The sequence below is a fragment of the Salvelinus namaycush genome, chromosome 35 (genome assembly GCF_016432855.1).
Source record: "Salvelinus namaycush isolate Seneca chromosome 35, SaNama_1.0, whole genome shotgun sequence".
NCBI lineage: Eukaryota > Metazoa > Chordata > Actinopteri > Salmoniformes > Salmonidae > Salvelinus > Salvelinus namaycush.
In genome coordinates this window covers 33,169,874-33,195,490 of record NC_052341.1, presented here as the reverse complement: position 1 = coordinate 33,195,490, position 25,617 = coordinate 33,169,874, and the positions used below count along the sequence as shown (strand labels likewise).

General features: G+C 42.5%; 1 protein-coding gene across 1 annotated transcript in view; it reads right to left on the bottom strand.

The window, feature by feature from the left end:
- Window positions 1-6,696: 6,696 nt before the first annotated feature.
- Window positions 6,697-25,617, bottom strand: part of LOC120029320 (TANK-binding kinase 1-binding protein 1-like) — a 64,681-nt gene continuing 45,760 nt past the window's right edge. The window contains exons 7-10 of the mRNA XM_038974541.1: window positions 10,489-10,608; window positions 7,551-8,080; window positions 7,171-7,385; window positions 6,697-6,825 (exon numbers count right to left, since the gene is read on the bottom strand). Coding sequence (XP_038830469.1) covers window positions 6,697-6,825; window positions 7,171-7,385; window positions 7,551-8,080; window positions 10,489-10,608 — 994 coding nt within the window. The remainder of the gene's footprint in view (window positions 6,826-7,170; window positions 7,386-7,550; window positions 8,081-10,488; window positions 10,609-25,617) is intronic.

The following is a 25,617-nucleotide window of genomic DNA, read 5'->3' as shown; positions in this document are numbered from 1 at the left end:
AAGTAACACAAGGAATGTACATAACAATAACGAGGCTATACACAGGGGGCACTGGTACCGAGTCAATGTGCGTGGGTGCAGGTTAGTCAAGATCATTTGAGAGCTGCTCTACAGAGGTTAGGTAGTCATAAAAAAAGATGTTAAACACTATTATTGCACACAGAGTGAGTCCATGCAACTTATTATGTGACTTGTCAAGCAAATGTTTCCTCCTGAACTTATTTAGGTTTGCCATAACAAAGGGGTTGAATACTTATTGACTCAAGACATTTCAGCTTTTCATTTTCTATCAATTAGTTGTGTTTTTTAAAATCTAAAAACATAATTCCACTTCGACATTGTGGGGTATTGTGTGTAGGCCAGTGACACAAAATCTAAATGTTATCCATTTTAAATTCAGGCTGTAACAGAACAAAATGTGGAAAAAAGTAAATGGGTGTGAATACTTTCGGAAGGCACTGTGTTTTGCTCATGTAACAAAGATGTGGATTTGCTTTTGTCCTATTTTTATGCACAGTGGCTACGGTGGACGACTATAGTAAGTGAGAAATGGAGCCTAGGTTATTCTTTTATACAGAGGAGGAAAGAAAGAAAACAAGAGCTGAGATATTTTTGGTGTCTGTATATAAAGTGGTATACGCTGTGGTGGAGTGTAGGCCTATGTGGTCCAGCAAAGTATTTTTGTGTAGATTCACCAAGAACAAACAATCACATCAGACTAAGAGTTGTAAATTGGCAGGCAAATTAGCATAAAAAAAGACATTGGTCCCTAAACCCACTATAAATGCATTGCACTATCAATGCAAACTAGTTATCACATAACCTTACTATAAACTATAGTGGAATCATCTGGATTGTTTAGTGTGATACAACAGCAGAGCTCTCCTCAAAGTTGATTACTTCTGAAACAGTATGTTTTGGGTGGGCTGAAGAACATGTTTTCACAGTAAGCTCAGCTCTCTCTCTCTCACAGTGTGTAGTCAGCACTGGGCTCGAATGAATGTGTCTGATTACAGCTGCTGATGACCCACTGCTCGTGACAGCTGCATGCACAGTGCAACACAGCCCACACATTTCATCACACCTTGTGTGTGTGCATGTGATCTTGTTCTTCTACCTCGTGGGGACCTAAAACCCCACAAAATCTCCACAAGGATAGTAAAACAAGGAAAATTCTCCCTAGTGGGGACATTTCCCACGTCCCCACGAGGACAAAGGCCATTTTAAGCTTAGGGGTTAGGTTTAGGGTCCAATTAGGGTTAGCATAGGTTAAGGGGTTAGGGTTTAGGGAGGATAGAAAAACAAGTGTGTGCATGCGAGAGAAAGAGAGCTCGATTGGGTTTATGCCTATCTGTAGTTTACGAAATAGACAGTAAAGAGAGTGGATTGTAATTCCCAATGTGATTCCGTCTGTCTGCTTCCCTCTTGTGCTCAGATTCCGCTCTGCAGTTTGGAGTGGCTCTGGGAGGGATAGATAGAAATATGGGAAATAGACACTACAGCAGCCTGGTAAAGCTTAGCACTGACTGGCCTGGATAACTGTTAATCTCTGAATATTCACCACACCATAATTTTAGAGATACAGAATAAATGTGTGGAGATGCACAATAAATGCTATCTTGACTACTAAATAGCATTCATTGTGTATCTCTACATATTTCTCCTGTATCTCTAATATTATATCTCCACTGTGGTGAATATTCAGAGATAAACAGTTATCCAGGCCAGTCATTGCTAAGCTTTACCAGGCTCCTGTGAAACCAACCAATTCCAAGAGTAATTTCAGTGCAAGTTACAGTTTATTCATCAGAATATTTACATACTTACAGAAAAAAAGAAGTCCTTATGCATCTCTTTTTATTCGAATTTTTTACACATTGTTGAAAGTCCTTGAAAGCCAGCGGTGTACTCACAAAATACCTCCATTATGATTATTCTTCCTCGTTAGCGGCCCTTTAGCTTGCTAGACATTTCTGATGAGTTCTTATCAGTCAGTCGTCGCGGGGTCCCCAGAGCCACAGAGAGGCCCCAAGAGAGGAGCCAGATTCACAAAGCTTTGCCCCCGGAGTCTTTCCAGACGAGGGTTTCCTGTTATCATCAGATCAGTCTCAGAGTTAGAAATCACAGGCTGAGGGATTGAGGATTGTTTTTAGACTGCTAACGCCAGCGCTCGATCTGATTTGATTCTTGCTGGAGGATTTGAGGGAAAAAGAAAAGCGAAAGAGGAAATCTTTACACATCTCCCGAGTTGACTCTTTGTGAATAGTGGCTTGAGTGTCGGACTCCTATTCCAACGACGTGTCTGTGTATATGTGGCCATTGAAATGACAACATGCTGTACCGGTATATACATTTCACTGCTTAACATTGTGAGCTGACAGGCATGTTTGCTATGCGCTACAGCTGCTGGTCAACATATTTTGGTCATGAATGTGTTCCCCGGAACAGTGTAATCTATCTATTCATATCTACTGTATGTATCATCTCTCCATTCATATATGTGAGCATGATATGATCAGTTGGTACTGAGTCATCATCAAGAGAGATAAGCGTGTATATGCTGTAGACATACCGTGCAGAGCCTTCAGAAAGTATTCATACATTCTGTTGTGTTGCAGCCTGAATTCAAAATGGATTACATTTTTTTTTCTCTCACCCGTCTACACACAATACCCCATAATGACAAAGTGAAAACATGTTAATCATTTCTTCTCTCAAATGTATTTAGAATGAAATACAGAAATCTCATTGACATAAGTATTCACACCCGAGTCAATCCTTTGTAGAAACACCTTTGGCGCCGATTACAGCTTTGAGTCTTGGGTATGTCTGTGTCAGCTTTACACATCTGGATTTGGGGGTTTTCTCTCATTCTTCCTTGCAGATTTTCTCAAGTTCTGTTAAATTAGATGGGCAGCGGTGGCGAACCACAATCGTCAAGTCTTTCCACAGATTTTCAATGGAATTCAAGTCTGGGCTTTGGCTGGGCCACTCAAGGACAAACATTCTTGCTCTGAAGCCATTCCAGCATTGCTTTGGTTGTATGCTTGGGGTCATTGTCCTATTGGAACGTAAATCTTCGCCCCCAAGTCTAAGGTCATTAGAACTCTGAAGCAGATGCTCATCAAGGATTTGCCTGTATTCACCTCTATCCTTACCAGTCTCTGCCACTGAAAAGCATCTCCATAGCATGATGCTGCTACCACCATGCTTCATGGTAGGGATGGTGTTAGACGGGTGATGAGCTTCATGCATTCAGGCCAAATAGTTACATTTTTGTCTCACCAGACCACAGAATCTTTTGCCTTATGCTCTCAGAGTCTTTCATGTGCCTTTTTCTCAGGAGTGGCTTCCATCTGTCCACTCTCCCATAAAGCCCAGATTGGTAAAGTGCTGTAGAGACTGTTTTCCTTCTGGCAGGTTCTCCCATCTCAGCCAAGGAACTCTGTAGTTCTGTCAGAGGTCATTGGGTTGTCCAGGGATGTGACCAATGCAGGTCACCTGCATTGGTCACATCCCTGGACAACTCCCAAGGTCCTTCTTGATCTGCGTCACACAAAATGGGGAGCGTCACAAACACCAGGAATCCTCAACTTAAATTGCTCCAGCTCCACACTTAACGCTACCCCAGGAATCATTCCCTTCAACACTGCCCTGTACCTCAGCGCAAAGCAAGATACAGGTCTTTCCTCAAGTTGATCAGCAAAAAAACCCTGGTTCCACCCTCTTCAAAAATCTCACTCGCACTGGACCAAACGTATCTTTGCCATAACCATGTCCATCAATGCAAAGCTCAGGCTCTGAGCTCCTCACAACACCTTCTACCCCTTCCATTACACCTCCAGAACTCGAACTGACATCCGGCTCACTCCGTTTGATCTTGACACCAATCTTTCTCGACATACCCTCTCCCTTGTTATTGCTAGCTTCAACAGATTCAAACCTATCCTCTGCCTCCCTCAGTCTTTTCAACCTCCTCTCTCTTTCCCTGCAATCTTCCTCCCTTAACTAATTACCCGACTCCTCCTGAAAATATTAAACTTTTCCAAGCCAAAATCTATTTTTAGCCTTCTTGAGAGACATGCTAAGCCCTGTACTCACTCCACTTCAAACTCGAGCCATCCCTAGCAACAAAAAAATCAAAAACTGTGAAGCTTGAATCTCTGACATGCACTGTCAACTGTCGGACCTTATATACTGTACATAGGTGTGTTTCTTTCTAAATCATGTCCAAAACAATGAATTGGCCACGGGTGGACTCCAATCAAGTTGTAGCGACAATTGGAAATTGGATGCACCTGAGCTCAATTTGGAGTGTCATAACAAAAGGGTGTGAATACTTGTAAATGAGATATTTCTGTTCTTCATTTTCAATAAAATTGTAAACATTTCTAAAAACATGTTTTCACTTCGTCATAGTTTTTCTAAATCAATTTTGTAATCCAGGCTGTAGCACATCAAAATGTGGAATAAGTCAAGGGGTCTGAAGGCACTGTATCTAATCTAGCTTTCTTTGGTTATAAAAGAGTAGTGACTGATCCTTCAGTCAAAGCAATCAAAAGGTATACAATCTAACACGGAATTCTGTACACAGTCAATGATAGCCAATATTGTCTGTGTGGGCGTGGAAGTAATTAATACTATTAATCTAACTGCCCAATCACATATTGTGATATCGTTGTTAGTTTCAAATTAGAATATAGATGTACTGTACTACCAGGGGTGGAAGTGGGCGGGAATTCCCAAAGTGAAATAATTTGAGATTTAAAAATGTGTCGTTTTTTTTTTTACATAGAATCATAGGAATATACATCAGTAAATTCTCAGAGGCTGCGTTTACACAGTCAGCCCAATTCTGATATTTTGTCCGCTAATTGGTCTTTTGACCAATGACATCAGATATTTTAACATCAGATCTTTTTCAGAGCTGATTTGATTGGAATTTAATTTTCCCACCCCTTTGTACTAGGCTTTAGAACATATAGTAACCAGAGCCATACACATACATACAGAACCAGTCAAATGTCTGGACACACCTACTCATTCAAGAGTTTTTCTTTATTTTTTACTATTTTCTACATTGTAGAATAATAGTGAAGACATCACAACTATGAAATAACACATATGGAATCATGTTGTAACCAAAAAAGTGTTAAACCAATCAAAATATATTTTATATTTGAGATTCTTCAAAGTAGCCATGCCAAGACTGTGCAAAGCTGTCATCAAGTCAAAGGGTGGCTACTTAGAAGAATCTCAAATATAAAATATATTTTGATTTGTTTAACACTTTTTTTTGGATACTACATGATTCCATATGTGTTATTAGATATTAGATATATATTAAATATAAAATGCAAAGTGTGCCAGCTTCAGACTGTAAGATGGAGAAATCTTATAAATACTTTATCAGATGTGTTTGCAGGTCGGTTCTTCAGGAAGACTAAAGAGACTCCCAGTTGAATCATTGTTATCATATACAAATATATTCCATTCCCTCTTCCATGTACAAACTCCTGTCCCACTAGCTATATACAGTATTGTGCAAGCTTAGGAGGGGGACATTTCACCAACATAAGACATGTTCAGCACAAATATTATTTTTTTTACATATTTTTTTTGCCTCATTACTTACAGATATATCAAATGATACATTAAAGGGCAATCACGACACTTTTCAACCTCATATTCATTTTCTCCAGCACCAAACCAGTGTCTGCATATGTGAAAACAGCGCGTTTCTATGATCTGTGGTTAAAAAGAGAAGAACCAAGGTCCTAAAAAAATGCTTCTCTGTGACATCACAGGGTAGCATAATAAAAAATAAAAAAAACATTGATTAGCCAGAGGGCATTTTCTTGCTCCTCACTTCACTGTGTTTGAGAATCACAGTTTTTTAAAATGTTGGAACTTTTGATGATGTCATCTGGGAGAACTTTTAAACTTTATATTTATATCTACAAAAGCATAGATATGCACCATTTTCACATATGTAGACACTGGTATTGTGCTGGAGATAATGACAATTAGGTTAAAAAGTGGTGGAATTGCCCTTTAACCCATTACAGTCTAAGCCCTGTCTAAGCCGGGGAGGTGGGGTGGGGTTCTACTAAGCTATATGTAATTGTTTAAAGAAGGTCATACCAAGCATATTTTTGCTATATGATTTTGAACTTTAAAACCCTTTGATGTATCCCCAAAAATATTACAAAATAATTTTGTGCAAAAAAAATGTTTGGCCTTACTGCTATTAGCCCATACCAACGCATTGAATAACATATTCACTACATGGAACAACAGATAAAGGAAGTTTGTTCTGAAGTGTCTGTCCTATATCTGAAAGATATAAGAAAGATCAGGAAACATTATATATATATATTTTTTACATGTATTTAACCCCTTATTTTTGGCACTAAACAGTCTCCAGATATACAGTACTTCCATTTTTTTCCAACTGGTACGGGGAGAACTTCAACTGATATGTTCGTGAGAGTCTCACCTTTCCACAGAGGGGTCATATGAGCGTGTAGCGCAAACTGTTCGGACGCTAAAGACAGAAGTTGGCAGATTGGCTGTAAGCCCTCTTGTCTTGTCAAACAAAAAGGCACCCAGCTATAAAACCAAACCTAAAATCACTCCACAACGTAAGTAAAGAATTGTTGCAACTAAAAAGAGGGTGCAGTGTTGCCGTGGTGATCAGATCTTGCTGTTCTCCAGGTGCGAGTCGATGTGCTTGATTAGGGCGTCATCAGGGTAACCCATGGGAAAGATCAGCTGGCACAGAGGGCAGCTCCTCATGTCACTCTCTTCTGTCTCCATCCACAGCTGCAATGAAAACACACACACACAACATTCAGGTCAACAAGCAGTGTGGGTCTATGGCAACAATCAATGATAATAGTTTGACCATTTAGGTAATTTCTTGAAGAAAATAAGCTTATATGTAGAGGTGCATCAGAACATATGTCATGTTACACAGAGCATTTCCCATGAAATAGCACAGTGTAGGAAGACATTGGCAAGTCAAGGGCAGTTAATTTACAAAGAGAGAGATTTTGACTGATCGGAATAGCAAGCTAACTGACCCATTTTACAATTTTAGAGAATGTTTTGATATAACAAAGATATTATTATACAGTATATTTGGGATAGAGTGTGCGTGTGACTCACATTGATGGAGGGCCAGGACTGGGCGTGGTCTGTGTGCAGGTATCCTGGCGGGTGGCAGGTCAGTGTGTTGGGTCTGGATGGGATGGGGAAGGCCGAGCAGGACGCTGGCCCCTTCATGACCCCATGAGCTGACACATTGTTGGGCACGCCCAGCGTCCGTGGGGGGCTGATGGGGTGCGGACAGGTCCACTCTTCCTCGTCTTCGGAGGACTGCGTAAGCTGGGGGGCAGGCGTGGGGGGTGGCAGGGGTTCAAAGTGCAGGTGAGACCTGGGAGAGACCTCGGACAGGGGGAAGGGCAGCTCTCGAGAGTGGCAGGAAATTTCGTGGAGGCCCACCTCACTCCCTGCCCTCTCTAGCCCAGACTGGGAAGCTCGGAGCTGGCCTCCTCTGTGGGGTGACCCTCCATGCTGGGAGCCTCCATGCTCATGCTGCTGATGCTGCTTTGAGTAGCCGGAGTCCCTGTAGGGCCGGGGTTTGGGCAGGGTGGACACGGGGTCCAGGCTGAAGCGCGGTGGCCGCTGGTAGGCCGAGGGGTCGGCCACCTCGGAGTAGCTCCGTCGGCCCTGGAAGCTGGCCCTCAGATGGTGGCTGGCTGGCCGGCAGGAGTACGAGGCAGGCCCATCGTTGACGTCCAGCAGCGGCGAGCGGCGGTGCATGTCCGGGGAGAGGTGCTGCGGCTGGAGCACCGGGGAGCGGCACTGGGCAATGGGGGAGTGGTGCTGAGGAGGGACGGGGGAGTGGCGTTGGGGGATGGGGGAGTGGCGTTGGGGGATGGGGGAATGTCGCGGGGGCACGGGGGAGTGGCGTTGGTGAGGGATGGGAGATGGGGGGTGGGAGTGGCGTTGGACTGAGGAGACAGGAGAGACACGGGGAGTTAGAGAGCAGCACACGAGACAAGACTGCCTGTGGCTGTCTCTGGAAGATCAAAATGATAGATTCTCACCAAAATAGGACTAGAGCCTGTTGTTATTCATAATTACATATGAGAAGTAACTAGGGTCAGTGTAATATATTTTTGATAATGATGAAGAAAAAGTGTATTATCTTTCATGTCTATTTTCTTGAGTAACATTCCTGTACTTCTCTCTACTGTGTGTCAGACATGCTGTGTTGCTCTGGATTTGCAGTGCAAATGTTTGTCTGATCAAAAGACTCAATTCGCAACAAGCGGCACACCCGACAAGATATGCAAAAAAGAAACACCCTTGAATAGATTTATTTTCCGCTTACCTAAGACACAGATCTCAGATGATGTAGACAATTTTTACAGTACATTATGTTGTGCTTCCTGTAATCATCAGATAACTATCAGCCATCTAGCTAAAAACAAGACTTGCATCGGTGAATCAGAAGCATCTCAAAGGGGAAACGTATGGTTCTGTGGTTGAGTGAAAAAACTATAAAAAAAAAAAAGAGGGGGGTTGCTGTGCTCTCAAACTATCCACAGAAACTTGAAATACAGAGAAAACATAGACTCAAGGAAGAGGATTTTTTGTTGTTGTATTTCAGTACATATACTGTAGTTGTAACTCTGCAACCCCAGGAGAGTAAAAAAACAGCTGCAGGCCTACTTATATCCCAATATAGTCTAGGTCATTCTTCTATTTTTCATCTTGAAACAGGGCTGAGTATGAGCTGAGTATGTAGTTAGAGAGGCAGGCCAGTAACCGGAGGGTTGCTGGTTCAAATCCCTGAGCTGACTGGGGGGAAATCTGCAGGGAGTGAGCTGTAAGCCATAGTATACTGTACACTACCGTTCAAAAGTTTGGGGTCACTTTTTGAGAGAAAAGCACATTTTTTTGTCCATTAAAATAACATCAAATTGATCAGAAATCCAGTGTAAATTGCTTCTTTAATCAGAACAACAGTTTTCAGCTGTGCTAAAATAATTGCAAAAGGGTTTTCTAATGATCAATTAGCCTTTTAAAATGACACACTTGGATTAGCTAACACAACGTGCCATTCGAACACAGGAGTGATGGTTGTTGATAATGGGCCTCTGTACGCCTATGTAGATATTCCATTAAAAATCAGCCGTTTCCAGCTACAATAGTCATTTACAACATTAACAATGTCTACACTGTATTTCTGATCAATTTTATGTTATTTTAAAATGTGCTTTTCTTTCAAAAACAAGGATATTTCTAAGTGACCCCAAACTTTTGAATGGTAGTGTATGTCCCATATACTATCTACCTCTGTTTTTTTTACCCCTCATTTCTCCAGGGGTGTTGCTCTGCAGCAGCCAATGTGCTGCTCCCAGCCTGTGACGTGTGTGTTGTGTCAGGTTGAGTACTGTGACAGCACAAAATTAAGAATATCTGTGCAAATGGACCAATAAAGCAAGTATTGTATTGTAAGGTGAGCATGACAATGCTGATTTCAAGATGTGCGTGTAAAGCTTACTCATTTCCCACCCTGTATTTCAGTATATGTACAGTATAACAATATACTGTACAAAACATTATGAACACCTGCTCTTACCATGACACGGACTGACCAGGTGAATCCAGGTGAAAGCTATGATCCCTTATTGATGTCAGTTGTTAAATCCACTTCAATCAGTGTAGATGAAGGGGAGGAGACAGGTTAAAAAAAGGATTTCTAAGCCTTGAGACAATTGAGACATTGTGTATGTGTGCCATTCAGAGTGTGAAGGGGCAATACAAAATATATAAGTGCCTTTGAAATGGGGTATGGTAGTAGGTGCCATGTGCACTGGTTTGAGCGTGTCAAGAACTGCAACGCTGTTGGGTTTTTCACACTCAACAGTTTCCCGTGTGTATCAAGAATGGTCCACCACCCAGAGGACATCCAGCCAACTTGACACAACTGGGGGAAGCATCGTAGTCAACATGGGCCAGCATCCCTGTGGAATGCTTTCGACACCTCGTAAGAGTCCATGTCCTGACGAATTCAGGCTGTTCTGAGGCAAAGAGGGGGGGGGGGGGGGGGGGGGGCTGTGTAACTCAATATTAGGAAAGTGTTCTTATTGTTTTGTACACTCAGAGCATGCATTAGGGATAGGGAGCAACACCTTTTCGGATTGGGGTTTGCGGTAAAGAGATAGGTGAGAGAAAAGTCTGTTGATACGACACAGGAAGAGAAAGGTGTTGATTGAATGTTTCCAGTGGACAAAACTGGTTGCAACAATGTTACTTTAGCGTCTTTTGTGATGTCATGGTAAAGTTGTATAGTGATTGTGGATGTTTTAAATATTTTCTATACGTTATTAAGATGTAAACTTCTATAGGGATGCTGCTAACCTGGGCTAGCCTGTTTAATGTGGGCCATATATCATTTTCTAGGGATGTTACTAACCTGGGCTATGCTGCTCCTGAGAGACCATCCTCAAGATCTCGTTTTGTTTGGAGCTCAGAGCCTGGAGACGTCCCAACTCCTCAGTTAGCTCTGTGTAGGCTAGCGCCAAATTCACCCTGCAGGGGGAAAGAACAGAGTCAATCAATCAATTGGAGAGATTGACTGCATCACTTCTAGATTTGATTAGAAATATGAATGTGTTAAATTAAAAATGGTCTATTTAATCAACTAACATACAGCTCTGACAGACCCTTGTCTTCGTCTCCAGTATCTATGCTTCAATAGTCTATGTGCTGGGGGGGGCTAGGGTCAGTCTGTCCTGGTGTAATCTGATTTTAAGTATGCTCCCTCTAATTTTCCCATCTCTCTCTCCCCTTCCGGAGGACCTGAGCCCTACGACCATGCCTCAGGACTCCCTGACCTGACGACTCCTGTCTGTCCCCATTCCCAGTCCACCTCGTCGTGCTGCTGTTCCAGTGTTTGCTGTTCTGCCTGCGGCTATGGAATCCTGACCTGTTCACCGGACGTGCTACCTCGTCGTGCTGCTGTTCCAGTTTCTGCTTTTCTAGCCTGTGCTATGGAACCCTGACCTGTTCACCGGATGTGCTACCTTGACCCGGACCTGCTGTTTCGACCCTCTATAACCACCCTGATTATTATTTGACCCTGCAGGTCATCTATGAACGTTTGAACATCTTGAAGAATGATCTGTCCTTAATGGCCATGGACTCTTGCAATCTTTACCAGGCACAGCCAGAAGAGGACTGGCCACCCTCAGAGAGCCTGGTCCTCTCTAGGTTTCTTCATAGGTTCCAGCCTTTCTAGAGAGTTTTACATAGCCACTGTGCTTCTACAGTATATCTGCATTGCCTTCTCTTTAGGGTTTTAGGCTGGGTTTCTGTATCACTTTGTGACATCTGCTGATATAATCTGCTGTATAAATAAATGTGATTGATTGATTGATACCCCACAAGGCATTCAGGTTTCAAGTTTTAATGCCACATGCACAAGTACAGTGAAATTCCTTTCTTGCAAACTCAAAACCCAACAATGCAATAATCAATATCAATGTAATACTAGAAAAAAAACACACAAGAAATAAGAAGAAATATGAAGAACACAATAAGTAAGTAAATAAGCATACTATATACAGGGTCTGTTCCAATACCATATTTAAAATGTGCAGGGATACTGGCGTGATGTAGGTAGATACTGTATGTATAGCGGTAAGGTGACTAGCCAACAAGATATAAGATAAACAGAGTAGCAGCAGCTTGTATGTGAGTGGGTGTGCATGTGTCAGTATAAATGTATGCGGATATTACAGTGCATTCGGAAAGTATTCAGACCCCGACACTTTTCCACATTTTGTTACGTTACAGCCTTATTCTAAAATTGATTAAATACATGGTTTTCCTTATCAGTCTAAACACAATACCCCATGAGGACAACGCAAAAACAGGTTTTGAGAATTTTTTGCAAATGTATAATAATAAAAACATTGAAATAAATTATTTACAGGAGCGGCAGGTGGTTAGAGCATTGGGCCAGTAACCGAAAGGATGCTATATCGAATCCCCGAGCTGACAAGGTAAAAACTGTTGTCCTGCCCCTGAACAAGGCAGTTAACCCACCGTTCCTAGGTCGTCATTGTAAATAAGAATTTGTTCTTAACTGACTTGCCTAGTTAAATAAAGGTAAAAAAAAAAATTTACATTCACATAAGTATTCAGACCCTTTGTTATGAGACTCGAAAATGAGCTCAGGTGCATCCTGTTTCCATTGATCATCCTTGAGATGTTTTTACTTTTTAATTCAGATTTGACATGATTTGGAAAGCTGTCTATATAAGGTCCCACAGATGACAGTGAATGTCAGAGCAAAAACCAAGCCATGAGGTCGAGGAATTTTCCGTAGAGCTCTGAGACAGGACTGTGTCGAGGCACAGATCTGGTACCAAAACATTTCTGCATCATTTAAGGTCCCCAAGAACACAGTGGCTTCTATCACTCTTAAATGGAAGAAGTTTGGAGCCACCAAGACACTTCCTTGAGCTGGCCGCCCAGCCAAACTGAGCAATCGGGGTCACTGACAGAACCTCCAGAGTTCCTCTGTGGAGATGGGAGAACCTTTCAGAAGCACCACCATCTCTGCAGCACTTCACCAATCAGGCCTTTATGGTAGAGTGGCAAGACGGAAACCACTCCTTCGTAAAAGACACATGACAGCCTGCTTGGAGTTTTCAAAAACGCACCTAAAGACTCTCAGACCATGGGAAAATATTTTCTGTTCTGATGAAACCAAGATTGAACTCTTTGGCCTGAATGCCAAGCGTCACGTCTGGAGGAAACCTGGCACCATCTCTACGGTGAAGCATGATGGTGGCAGCATCATGCTGTGGGGATGTTTTTCAGCGGCAGAGACCGGGAGACAAGATTGAGGCAAAGTACAGAGAGATCCTTGATGAAAACCTGCTCCAAAGCACTCAGGACCTCAGACTAGGGCAAAGGTTCACCTTCCAACAGGATAACGACCCTAAGCACACAGCCAAGACAATGCAGGAGTGGCTTCGGGACAAGTCTCTGAATGTCCTTGAGTGGCCCAACCAGAGCCTGGACTTGAACCCGATCAAACATCTCTGGAGAGACCTGCAAACAGCTGTGAAGCGATGCTCCCCATACAACCTGACAGAGCTTGAGAGGATCTGCAGAGAAGAACTCCCCAAATACAGGTGTCATACCCAAGAAGACTCGAGGCTGTAATCACTGCCAAAGGTGCTTAAAGAAAGTACTGAGTAAAGGGTCTGGAAATGTCTAAAAACCTGTATTTGCTTTGTCAATATGGGGTATTGTGTGTAGACTGATGTGAAAAACAAACAATTTAATCCATTTTGGAATAAGACTGTAACGTAACTAAATGTGGAAAAAGTCAAGTGGTCTGAATACTTTCCGAATGAGTAGATGATGGAGTCAGTGTGTGTGTGTAGGGCCCTGTGAGTGTGCATAAAGACAGTGCAAAAATAAAAATAAAAGGTCAATAAAGATATAAGGTTAACTCAGATAGTCTGTATAGCTATTTTGTCAGCTACTGTATTTATCAGTCTCATTGCTTGGGGATAGAAGCTGTTCAAGAGCCTGTTGGGGCCAGACTTGATGCACTGGTACCGCTTGCCGTGTGGAAGCAGAGAGAATAGTCTATGGCTTGGGTGGTTGCCTGATATAGAGGTCCTCGATGGCAGGGAGCTCGGCCCCAGTGATGTACTGGGCTGTATGCACCACCCTCTGTAGCGCCATGCAATTGAGGGCGGTGCTATTTACATACCAGGCAGTGATGCAGCCAGTCAAGATACTCTCAGTGGTACAGCTGTAGAACGTTTAGAGGATTTGAGGGCATGCTCACCACCACTCCCCATTTCCAGTAGTCCACGATCAGCTCCTTTGTCTTACTGATGTTGAGGGAGAGGTTGTTGTTCTGGCACCACATTGCCAGGTCAATGACCTCCTCCCTGTAGGCTGACTCATTGTTGCCGGTGATCAGGCCTACCACCATTGTGTCGTCAGCAAACTTGATGATGGTGTTGGAGTCGTGGGTGAACAGGGAGTACAGGAAGGGACTACGCACACACCCCTGCGGGGCCCCCGCGTTGAGGGTCAGCGTGGCAGAGGGGATGTTGCCTACCCTCACCACCTGGGGTCGGCCCGACAGGAAGTCCAGCATCCAGTTGCAGAGGGAGGTATTCAGACCCAGATTCCTAAGCTTAGTAACGGATTTAGAGGGGACAGTGTTGTTGAAAGCTGAGCTGTAGTCAATGAACAGCATTCTCACATAGGTATTCCTCTTATCTAGGTGGGGGAGGGCAGTGTGAAGAGCAATTGAGATTGCGTCATCTATGGATCTGTTGTGCCGGTATGCAAATTGTAGTGGGTCTAGGGTGTCTGGGATGGTGGAGTTAATGCGTGCCATAACCAGCCTCTCAAAGCACTTCATGATTACAGAAGTGAGTGCTACAGGGAGGTAGTCATTGTGGCATGAAGCCTTAGAGTTCTTGGGAACAGGAATGATGGTGGTCATGTTTAAATATGGGGGGATTACAGACTGGGACAAGGAGAGATTGAAGATTACAGTGAATATGCCTGCCAACTGCTCTGCAGTGAGAACACGCCTTGGAATGACGTCGGGCCCAGTGGCTTTGCGGGTGTTGACCCGATGAAAGACCTTTGTCACGTCGGCCTCGGAGAGGGAGATCACCCAGTCCTCTGGGCCGGTGCGGGCCCTCACACAGTGTTGTTATTGTTGAAGCGTGCAGGAAATGCATCGAGTTCGTCTGGAAGACAGGCATCGTTGGGCAGATCACGGCTGGGTCTTTCTTTGTAATCCGCAATGGACTGTAGCCCCTGCCACATGCAGCAGGCGTCGGAGCCTGTGTCGTACGATTCCACCTTATTCCTATATTGTCCTTCTGCTCGTTTGATGACTCTGCGGAGGTCATAGCGGGACATCTTGTACTTAATCCTGTCCTCGGCCGTAGCCTCAGAGTTGTCTATGACAGCTCTGTGTGTGGTAACCATGTCCTTTAGTTCAGCTCCAACCTCTGTATTAATCCAGGGCTTTTGATTAGGGAAGTAACGAACCCTCACCGTGGGGACAACGTCACTGATACATTTTTTATACTCTCCCAGGGGTCTCTTCATAGACCCCAAGTCCAAAACAAATTCAAGGCAACGCACAGTATTATATAGAGCCATGATTGCATTGAACTCCCTGCCATCTCAAATCACTCAAGCAAACAGCAAAATGTGCATTAAAAACACATTAAATAGCACCTCACATCACAACGCCTCTCCCGTTTCTGACCTAAATAACTTGTAGACCTACAGTATGTACACTGAGTATACAAAACATTAAGAACACCTGCTCTTTCCATTACTGACTGACCAGGTGAATCCATGTGAATGCTTTGATCCCTTGTTGATGTCACTTGTTAAATCCACTTCAATCAGTGTAGATGAAGGGGAGGAGACAGGTTAAAGAATAATGTTTAAGGCTTGAGACAATTGAGACATGGATTGTGTATGTGTGCCATTCAGAGGGTGAATGGGCAAGACAAACGATTTAAGTGCCTTTGAATGGGGTATGGTAGTAGGTGCCAGGTGCACCAGTTTGAGTAAAGAACTGCAACGCTGCTGGGTTTTTCACTCTCAACAGTTTCCCGTGTATATCAACAATGGTTCACCACCCAAAGGACATCTAGCCAACTTGACACAACCGTGGGAAGCGTTGGAGTCAACATGGGCCAGCATCCCGGTGGAACGCGTTTGACACCTTGTAGAGTCCATGCCCCGACTCTACAACAGAGGCTGTTCTGAGGGCAAAAGGGGGGAATGCAACTCAATATTTAAAAGGTGTTCCTAATGTTTGGTATATGCAGTGTACTGTACAGTATATGTACTGATATGTACATACTGTATGTACGCGTGTATTCTTATTTTACATCCATGTAGTTCAGTCCTTGAGCTGTTCTTGTCTGTTAATGTTCTGTATTATGTTTTGTGTGGACCCCAGGAAGAGTAGCTGCCGCTTTGAAATCATGCTACTACATTGCTTCAAATGTGTACACACTAATGCGTGAGGTTACCTGACCTAATGCATTCCAGTTTTCAAATGTCTACGGTTAATTCACATTTACCGTCTATCCAAGCAGTTCCTACATGCATTTCTTCCTCATCTCCAGATTGACTGAATACCAATGACATTGTTGATATCATTACGTAATATAAAGAGTATTTTTTAGAATACCAATCATACAAATCACACATGAATCACACTATTGTGTAGCAGTTAGCCAGCCGTACAGTAACTCTCGCAGGGTATATATTGACAGAGCAGCTCTATTTCCAGCTGCCTAAATATTACACACAGGCATTTGCTTCACCATGGCAACGAGGCAGCTATTTCAAACAGCTCTGTTACAAGGCAACACCGGTGGTAATCGAAAACATAGAGAGAAAGGGAGGTGGTTGTGGCAGATAGATGCCAGCAGTGTGTGTCTGCTATCCAGACTAAGATCTGACAAAAACATAGCCTATCTGAACTTACAAACCAATTTCCCAAAAGCTTTTTGTTATTTATGTGGACTTGAACACTATCATTTCACATATTGATGATGGTGGTAGATAAAGATGGTAAAATGACTGGTAAAAAACGGACACCTTACTGAATAAGGTGCTACAGTAGTAATGGAAAATGTGACGCTTGGAGAAAGAAATGAAAGTCTCACATTCTATGGCTGTGTTTACATGGGAAGCCCAATTCTGTATGTTTTTTTCCCTCATTTATTGGTCAGATCAGATCAGCTCTGAAAAAGAGCTGATGTGAAAAGATCTGATGTGATTGGTCAAAATACCAATAAGTGGGATAAAAGATCCGAATTGGCTTGCCTGTGTAAACGCAGCCTATTGGTCTTTGCTGTGTGATTTATTTTATTGTTTAACTTCAGCAGCGTTTTAGTAATATTTTACAGACGATAGTTAAATAAAGCGGTGTGATAAATGCGACTGCAGTGAAAAATAGAGTGCACCTTTCATCTCCTTTTCAGAAATACAAGATGGCAAATAATAGTTTGTTTGGACTGGACCTGTAGAACATCTTTCTTGGCTCTTTATCCAGAAGAGAAGCAATGATTTAGACAACTGACAAAGGTCATGACCTATACTGTATGAACCATGTACTGTATCATATTTTCGAGCAGAAATATTGCCCCAAACCTTATGTAATATTATAAAATTGATTGACTTCTGACATTTGTGTAAGCACAACCCCATTTGGGGATGAAAAGAGGGAACTAGGGAGGAATTAGAATACATTCAGTGCCTATCATAAGTATTCACCCGCTTTGATTTCTTCACATTTTAGTATGTTACAAAGTGGGATTAAATTGTCATTTTTGTAAACAATCTGCACAAAATACCCTAATGTCAAAGTGGAAGATTTGTTTAATTCTGGGAGGGGGGGTGAATGATAAATAAAACACTAATATACTTTGATTAGATAAGTATTCACCCTGCTAAGTCAAAACATATTAGAACACCTTCTTGGGTAAGAAGGTAACACCTTATTGAGCTTTGCACACGTGGAGTGTGCAGTATTTGCCCATTATTATTTTCAAAAATCTTCAAGCTCTGTTAAGGTGTTGGGGATCATGGCTAGACAGCGATTTCAAGTCTTTCCATAGCTTTTCAAGCAGATTTAGGTCAGAACTTGGCCACTCAGGAACATTCAGGAACAGTCTTCTTGGTAAGCAACTCCATTATAGACTTGGCCTTATGTGGTAGGTTATTGTTCTGCTGAAAGGTGAATTCCTCTCCTAGTGTCTGGTGTAAAGCAGACAAGCAGGTTTTTCTCTAGGATTTTGCCTGTGCTTAGCGCCATCCAGTTTTTTTTTATCCTGAAAAACTCCCCAGTCTTTGCCGATGTCAAGCATACCCATACCATGATGCAGCCACAACCATGCTTGAACATATGGAGGCAGTTACTCGGTGATGTGTTGTTGGATTTGCCTCAAACTTAAGGCTTTACATTAAAGCCAAAACGTGTATTCCTATGCCTTGTTTTTTGTTGTTGCAGTATTAATTTAGTGCCTTGTTGCATACAGGATGCATGTTTTGGGAATATTCTGAATTCTAAAAAATATTTTCACTCAGTCATTTAGGTAATTACAACTACAATTACAACTACAAATCTTGTTGATCCATCCTTAGTTTTCTCCAATCAAAGCCATTGAACTCGGTAGCTGTTTTAAAATCACCAATGGCCTCATGGTAACATCCCTGAGCAGTTTCTTTCCTGTCCTGCAGCTCAGTTCAGAAGGACAACTGTATCTTTTGATGTGTCTGGGTGGTTTGTCCATCATCCACAGCAGAATTATTAACTTGGCCATGCTTAAAGAGATATTTAATGTCTGATTTGTTATTGTTACCCATCTACAAATCACTGCTCTTCTTTATGAGGCTTTTTTTAAAAGCTCCCTGGTCTTTGTAGTTGACTCTATGCTTGAAATTCAATATTTGACTGAGGAACTTTACAGATGTTGTATGTATGGGAGACAGAGGAAGGATTAGTAACACAAATATCATGAAGTGAGTCCATGTAACTTACTATGTGATTTGTAAAGGCACATTTCACTCCTGAACTAATTTAGGCTTGCTTAAACGAAGGTGATCAATACTTATGCAACAACTATATTTTCGTTATATAATTTGTATTAATTTGATAAAAATATATAATTTTCTTTTCACTTTGACATTATGGAGTATTTTGGGTAGATCAATGAACAAATTATATATTTTAAAATCTACTTCAATCCCACTTTGTAAATCAACAAAATGTGAAAAAATCCAAAGGGGAAGAATAAGTATGATATCTTCTGTATGTACTGTAGATATGCTGTGGTAGATAGGTGCCAGTCTGTATCCAGACAGATCTGTTAAAGCTTATCTGAGCTCTCGAACCAATATCCATAAAAAATCTGACTCAGCTAACTCTACATAGTGATAGCAAGACATATAGAGAAAGATTTTCAACGGACAAACAACTTCTTCTTCAGACTTCAACTGTACAACGGCGAATCTGGAAACATCTCAATTAATTTATATGGTCATGCCAATTATAGAGCCAACAAGAGAAGTCTCACCTTGTCATAGGAAAATGATGAGTACTCTCCACAACCCACTGAATAACTTCATTGAGTCTTAATGTGTTAGGTTTTTTGTGTGTAGGAGGGGAGAGGGAGGCAGTAGAAAACATACCCCATTTTGCCTGGAGGTTTTTGACCAGTAAACACTGAACCATTAGCTAAAGGAAATGGCAGTCATCATGAGTCATTATTGTTGAATCTTTTCCATGAACACATGAACTGTCATCACAATATATTTCAGCCAGGAGAATGGTGTTGACCCCAGAAATGAATTACAGCTAGATCTGTTTACCGAAGAAACATGTCATCACATTTCCATTTTAGGGTCTCGATAGAACCTCTATTTTGAGGAAAATTGAGAACTTCAACAAAATCATTTCGACCACAGACAACGCATTCATACATTCCATCACTTAGTTAGTCCTTCAGACAGACCTACCAAGTCCTCCCACTATGTTTCTGTATGACTCAGACAGGGCTATTGAGTGGGCTTTTGAAGCCCCTTCAACACCTTCACAACAACCTGAAAATAGAAGAGATCATACATAACTTACAGGAACCGTGGAAGCCATTGATGAGAGTAGGAGCCCTTATTCCCTCCTTCCTAACTGCCTCTATCGAACGCTTTCATGAATATGGAAGTACCGGTATTCTATTTGAGAGCTGAAATCTCCTTTCCTTCTTTTACAGTCCAAGGGGGATGTCTGAGTGACTATCTACACCTCGGTTACAGTCTCAAGTCTCTCGGATTTTCCATGCACCAAACTGTATTTATTGACTATTTTGACATCCGCGACTCTTCCTTTTCACACTTCTGCACACACAATTCTCAACTTCGCCTGGAGCCTCTCGACAATCTTTGAAAAGCACGGCTTGGAATGCAACACATTTCACTCACACGCGTGTGATCTCTTATGTTTGCTCATCAAAGCTACCAAGACTTCAATTTGCACTGTAGCCCCCTTTGCTTTGGAAAAGCTTTTTGGAGGTGTGTGTGTGTGTGTGTGTGTGTGTGTGTGTGTGTGTGTGTGTGTGTGTGTGTGTGTGTGTGTGTGTGGGAGGAGAGATGATGAGTGTGTATCTAGCGAGAGGAGATTCATGACAGCCAATCTATATGCTGGTGTGTGTGGGAGAGGAATTGTGTGTGGGCCGTATGAGCTGGAGCTGACCTCTGAATACACATTAGAGAGTACGGACTGTAGGCTTGCTGTTTCTGTAACTGCTACACAGCTTTTTGTTTGTGTGCTCTAACATCTATTTTGCCATACTACTATTGAGTACAGCCTGTCTGCTGTCACTCAACTGTAAGTAACGCAGATCCTAAACATAACTCAACATATCCACTACCGTTCAAAAGTTTGGGGTCACGTAGAAATGCCATTGTTTTCCATGAAAACCTACATGAAATGAGTTGCAAAATGAATAGGAAATATAGTCAAGACATTGACAAGGTTCTAAATAATGATTTTTAATTGAAATAATAATTGTGTCCTTCAAACTTTGCTTTCGTCAAAGAGTCCTCCATTTGCAGCAATTACAGCCTTGCAGATGTAACAGGTGAAAAATATACTTTATGTATTTCACCGAAAATCCCTCATATTTATTTACATTTATTATTTTAAGGTTATTTTAAGATGTATTTCATTACTTTCAAGAGTGAATTATTTTATTGTATTTCTTTTCTAAATTGTGTTAATGCTGTGATGTCATCAAAGGGAGCCATGCTCTTACTCCTCAGTTTGCTCAGAGCGTGATGAGGAGAGGCAAATATACTTGTATGGAGTCCAGACTACAGCAGTAACTTTTGCCTTGTATTTGTATCCATTCCATGCAGTCATTAAGCGAGAGACAACCGGCTGAATTGTGTCCAGAGTCTTATCTTCCACCTACACCTTACCAGAACACAACGCAGAAAGGTACCGGTGCAGAACCGGTTACATTGGTGCCGTGACCCAGATCAACGTGGATCATTGTGAATTTCCGTTTATCAACACCAGCTTGGTCGCCGGGAGTTGCTATGCTATAAATAGGTTGGAAGTGAAATCTCTTACACACGCAAGGGAATTTTTTTAAATGTTTCGTTAGGTCTATCTCTTAGATTAACTGATTCATTTGAAATTGTTGATACATATATTTCATTTTATTTGTGTATATTGATAGTGAATATGACTTATATTGTTGGAAAAGGAGACTGTGTTTTCAGTGATGAGCTTGAACTGGGTCTTGGGAGAGGGAGGTTTTTCAGGGAGTTGCCTCAGACCCCAGCTAGAACTATAGATGTAGTAGATTGACCAAAGTTTTGCTCTACTCGGGTGCCTAACGACACACCCTCAGCTCCTGTAATTATGCCGTGTGACACTCACTCAGATAGTTCAGAGGTGGCCAGTCCTGACTTGGGAAATCTTACCACACGACTCGCCCATCAGATAGGACAGTCTATATCAGCTCAAATTAGGAAGGAAGGTGAGAGGAAGGATGATAGAGGCGCACATGCTCAGAGCACCAGTGCAGGCCAGGCATTCACTGACACACCCTCCTTTCATTTATCTGGTATGAAGTTGGTTATGCAGTCTGACGTGAGAGAGCCTCCATGTTTCAGAGGGGATGGTACTCAGTACATGAATGGGAGGAACTCATGTACGTTTACCTGAGAAAGAGGGGCGTGCCGGTCATAGAACAGTCACAGGAGATCATATCCAAGCTTATGGGTAGAGCTAGAGACATCGTAAAGATAACACTCCCCAGCAATACATCTCTGAAACCTCACGAGAACCCTAAAGTGTTAATAGATATACTGAAACAACATTTCAGTGAGTTAACATATTCATCCATGCCTCTTGCCGATTTGTATAACACTGTGCCAGTACTAGGGGAAAATGCCATGGAGCACTGGATCCGGTTGAACAAGGCAGTAGATGTGGCCGATGAGTGTTTGAGGAGGCAGGGTCGGAGCATCGAGGACTCCAGCCGAGAGGTAACGATGATGTTTGTGAAACACTGCCCAGATCCTTCTCTTTCTGCGGTTTAAAGTTCAAAACAGCTGATAGGTGGACAGCAACTGAGATACAAGAACGTCTAGACGAGTATCAGTCTGAAATGAAAGCCCAAATGTTGACCAGGTCAAAGCGCCCTGCTGCTGTGAGACAGGTGGCCGCACATGTCCAGACACCTGTACTTGAAGATGAAGTGACATCCTGTCCAGTGTCTCCTAACCAGAGTGAGGTAATTGTCACACCCTCTAATCAAACTTTAGGGAAACTGCATGCAAACGTTGATAAGTCTACTTGATCGTGTGCTAACGCAGAACACTCAGACAGCAGTAAGACCACAGAACCCACCTAACCAAGGGTAATCTTACAGGAAATACTGCAAGGTGTGTAACGGTTCAAACCACTCTACACTTGCACACTGTAGAAGGGAGGGTGTTTGTCATGCTTTGAGTCAGGTCACTGGAAGAAAAACTGTCTGACGTCTGGGCCTAGATACAGTGAGGAGCACACTCAGAGCCATTAAACTAGCGGGCCCGCATTTGGAGGGGGGATATGCGGGTCAAGAGAAACAAACCCTTGAGTGTGATGAAGATTTAGAGCGACAATATGTGAACGCATGTAGTACAGCACCAGAAGGGGTTCGGGTCATAGCGCAGAATATACAAAGAGTAACGCCATTTGATGAACTGTTTTATGCACCAGTCACTGGAAATAACCAGTTCCAATTGAAAAGGATGCTTGACACCGGCTCCATGGCCTGTACTTTAAGCGAAGCAGCCGAACAAAGAATGCTTGCGGAAAATATTAGTCTAGAGAAGAAGCCACTATCAGAGCCAGTCATTCTCGTTGGTGTAGGGGGAAAACGGCACAACCAAAATGCATGTATGAAGTTGACCTTAACGTGTATGGGATTAGTTGTTTAGTTCCTGTGCTCATAGTCCCAGGTCAGCATCATGATCTCATTCTCGGTACAAACTTGATAAAACACCTTATGCATCAAATGAAGGGTAATGACGTGTACTGGAGACTCATATCAGAATGTACTCCGCAGCCATCACCTGCAGGTGAATACTTCTTGAACATGATGTCTAACCTGACATGTTGGCAGAGTGAAGAAATTCCCAGAAAAATAGGGACAGTCAAACTCAACCAGGCAGTCGCACTCCTCGCTAAACAAGAGCATCTAGTATGGGGAAGGCTTCCCAACAGCGTGCCAATGTCTCCAGGGAGCACTATTTTGGTCAAACCCACATCATCCAAGACCATGCCACGAAATATCATGGTGGGTCGAGTCATCACACCCATGTGGGGCGACAGGTGGGTGCCCATGAAAGTCACTAACCTATCGGACAAACCTATCACTCCAAAGAGAAACTGCAAGCTGGCTGATGTGTCTCCCTGTCTGGATGTGGAGGACTTCACCATTTTCCAAGGCTCCTGCAAGATGGAAGGGTGAACTCTAGGGAAGCAGCCCATCACAACTGACTCCGTGGATTTGAAGCAGAGACTGCTAGATGTAGGGTTGGGAGAGATTGACATCGAACCCTGTAAAATCAGTCAAGCATCAAGAGAGGAATTAGTTCAGTTACTTATTAACTACAACGATGTGTTCTCCAAGAGCGCTCTGGATTGTGGCGAAGCCAAGGGCTTTGAGCATCGCATTCGACTCACAGATGACAGACCATTTCACTTACCATATCGGAAGGTTCCGCCTGCCCATTACCAGAAACTACGACAAGTGTTGACGGAAATGGAGGAACAGGAATTAATCAGGAAATCCGTTAGCGAATATGCTTCCCCTCTAGTAATGGTGTGGAAGAAAGACGGTGGGCTTCGTATATGTACAGATTTCAGATGGCTAAATGCAAGGACACTCAAAGATGCACATCCACTTCCACACCAATCTGACTGTCTTGCAGCCCTAGGGGGAAACACTTACATGGACTTGACGTCAGGCTTTTACAACATACCTGCAGTTGAAGTCGGAAGTTTACATACACTTAAGTTGGAGTCATTAAAACTCGTTTTCAACCACTCTTGTTAACAAACTATAGTTTTGGTAAGGGTTAATGATGCTGTTGACCGTAAAGGCCCAGTGCAGTCAAAAACGTGGTTTCCTGTGTTTTATATACAGTTGAGGTCGGAAGTTTACATACACTTAGATTGGAGTCATTAAAACTCGCTTTTTAAACACTCCACAAATTTCTTGTTAACAAACTATAGTTTTGGCAAGTCGGTTAGGACATCTACTTAGTGCATGACACAAGTAATTTTTCCAACAATTGCTCACAGACAAATTATTTCACTTATAATTCACTATTCCAGTGGGTCAGAAGTTTACATACACTAAGTTGACTGTGCCTTTAAACAGTTTGGAAAATTTCTGAAAATTATGTCATGGCTTTAGAAGCTTCTGATAGGCTAATTGACATCATTTGAGTCAATTGGAGGTGTACATGTGGATATATTTCAAGGCCTACCTTCAAACTCAGTGCCTCTTTGCCTGACTTTCAAAAGAAATCAGCCAAGACCTCAGAAAAAAAATTGTAGACCTCCACAAGTCTGTTTCATCCTTGGGAGCAATTTCCAAACGCCTGAAGGTACCACGTTCATCTGTACAAACAATAGTACGCAAGTATAAACACCATGGGACCACACAGTCGTCAGACCGCTCACGAAGGAGTAGCGTTCTGTCTCCTAGAGATGAATGTACTTGGTGCGAAAAGTGAAAATCAATCACAGAACAACAGCAAAGGACCTTGTGAAGATGCTGGAGGAAACAGGTACAAAAGTATCTATATCCACAGTAAAACGAGTCCTATATCGACATAACCTGAAAGGCCGCTCAGCAAGGAAGAAGCCACTGCTCCAAAACCGCCATAAAAAAGCCAGACTACGGTTTGCAACTGCACATGGGGACAAAGATTGTACTTTTTGGACAAATGTCCTCTGGTCTGATGAAACAAAAATAGAACTGTTTTGCCATCATGACCATCGTTATGTTTGGAGGAAAAGGGGTGAGGCTTGCAAGCCGAAGAACACCATCCCAACCGTGAAGCACGGGGGTGGCAGCATCATGTTGTGGGGGTGCTTTGCTGCAGGAGGGACTGGTGCACTTCACAAAATAGATGGCATCATGAGGATGGAAAATTATGTGGATATATTGAAACAACATCTCAAGACATCAGTCAGGAAGTTAAAACTTGGTTGCAAATGAGTCTTCCAAATGGACAATGACCGCAAGCATACTTCCAAAGTTGTGGCAAAATGTCTTAACCTCTCTGGGATATGTGGGACGCTAGCGTCCAGCATGGCCAACATCCAGTGAAAATGCAGAGCGCCAAATTCAAATAAATTACTATAAAAATTTAACTTTCATGAAATCACACATGCAATACACCAAATTAAAGCTACACTTGTTGTGAATCCAGCCAACGTGTCAG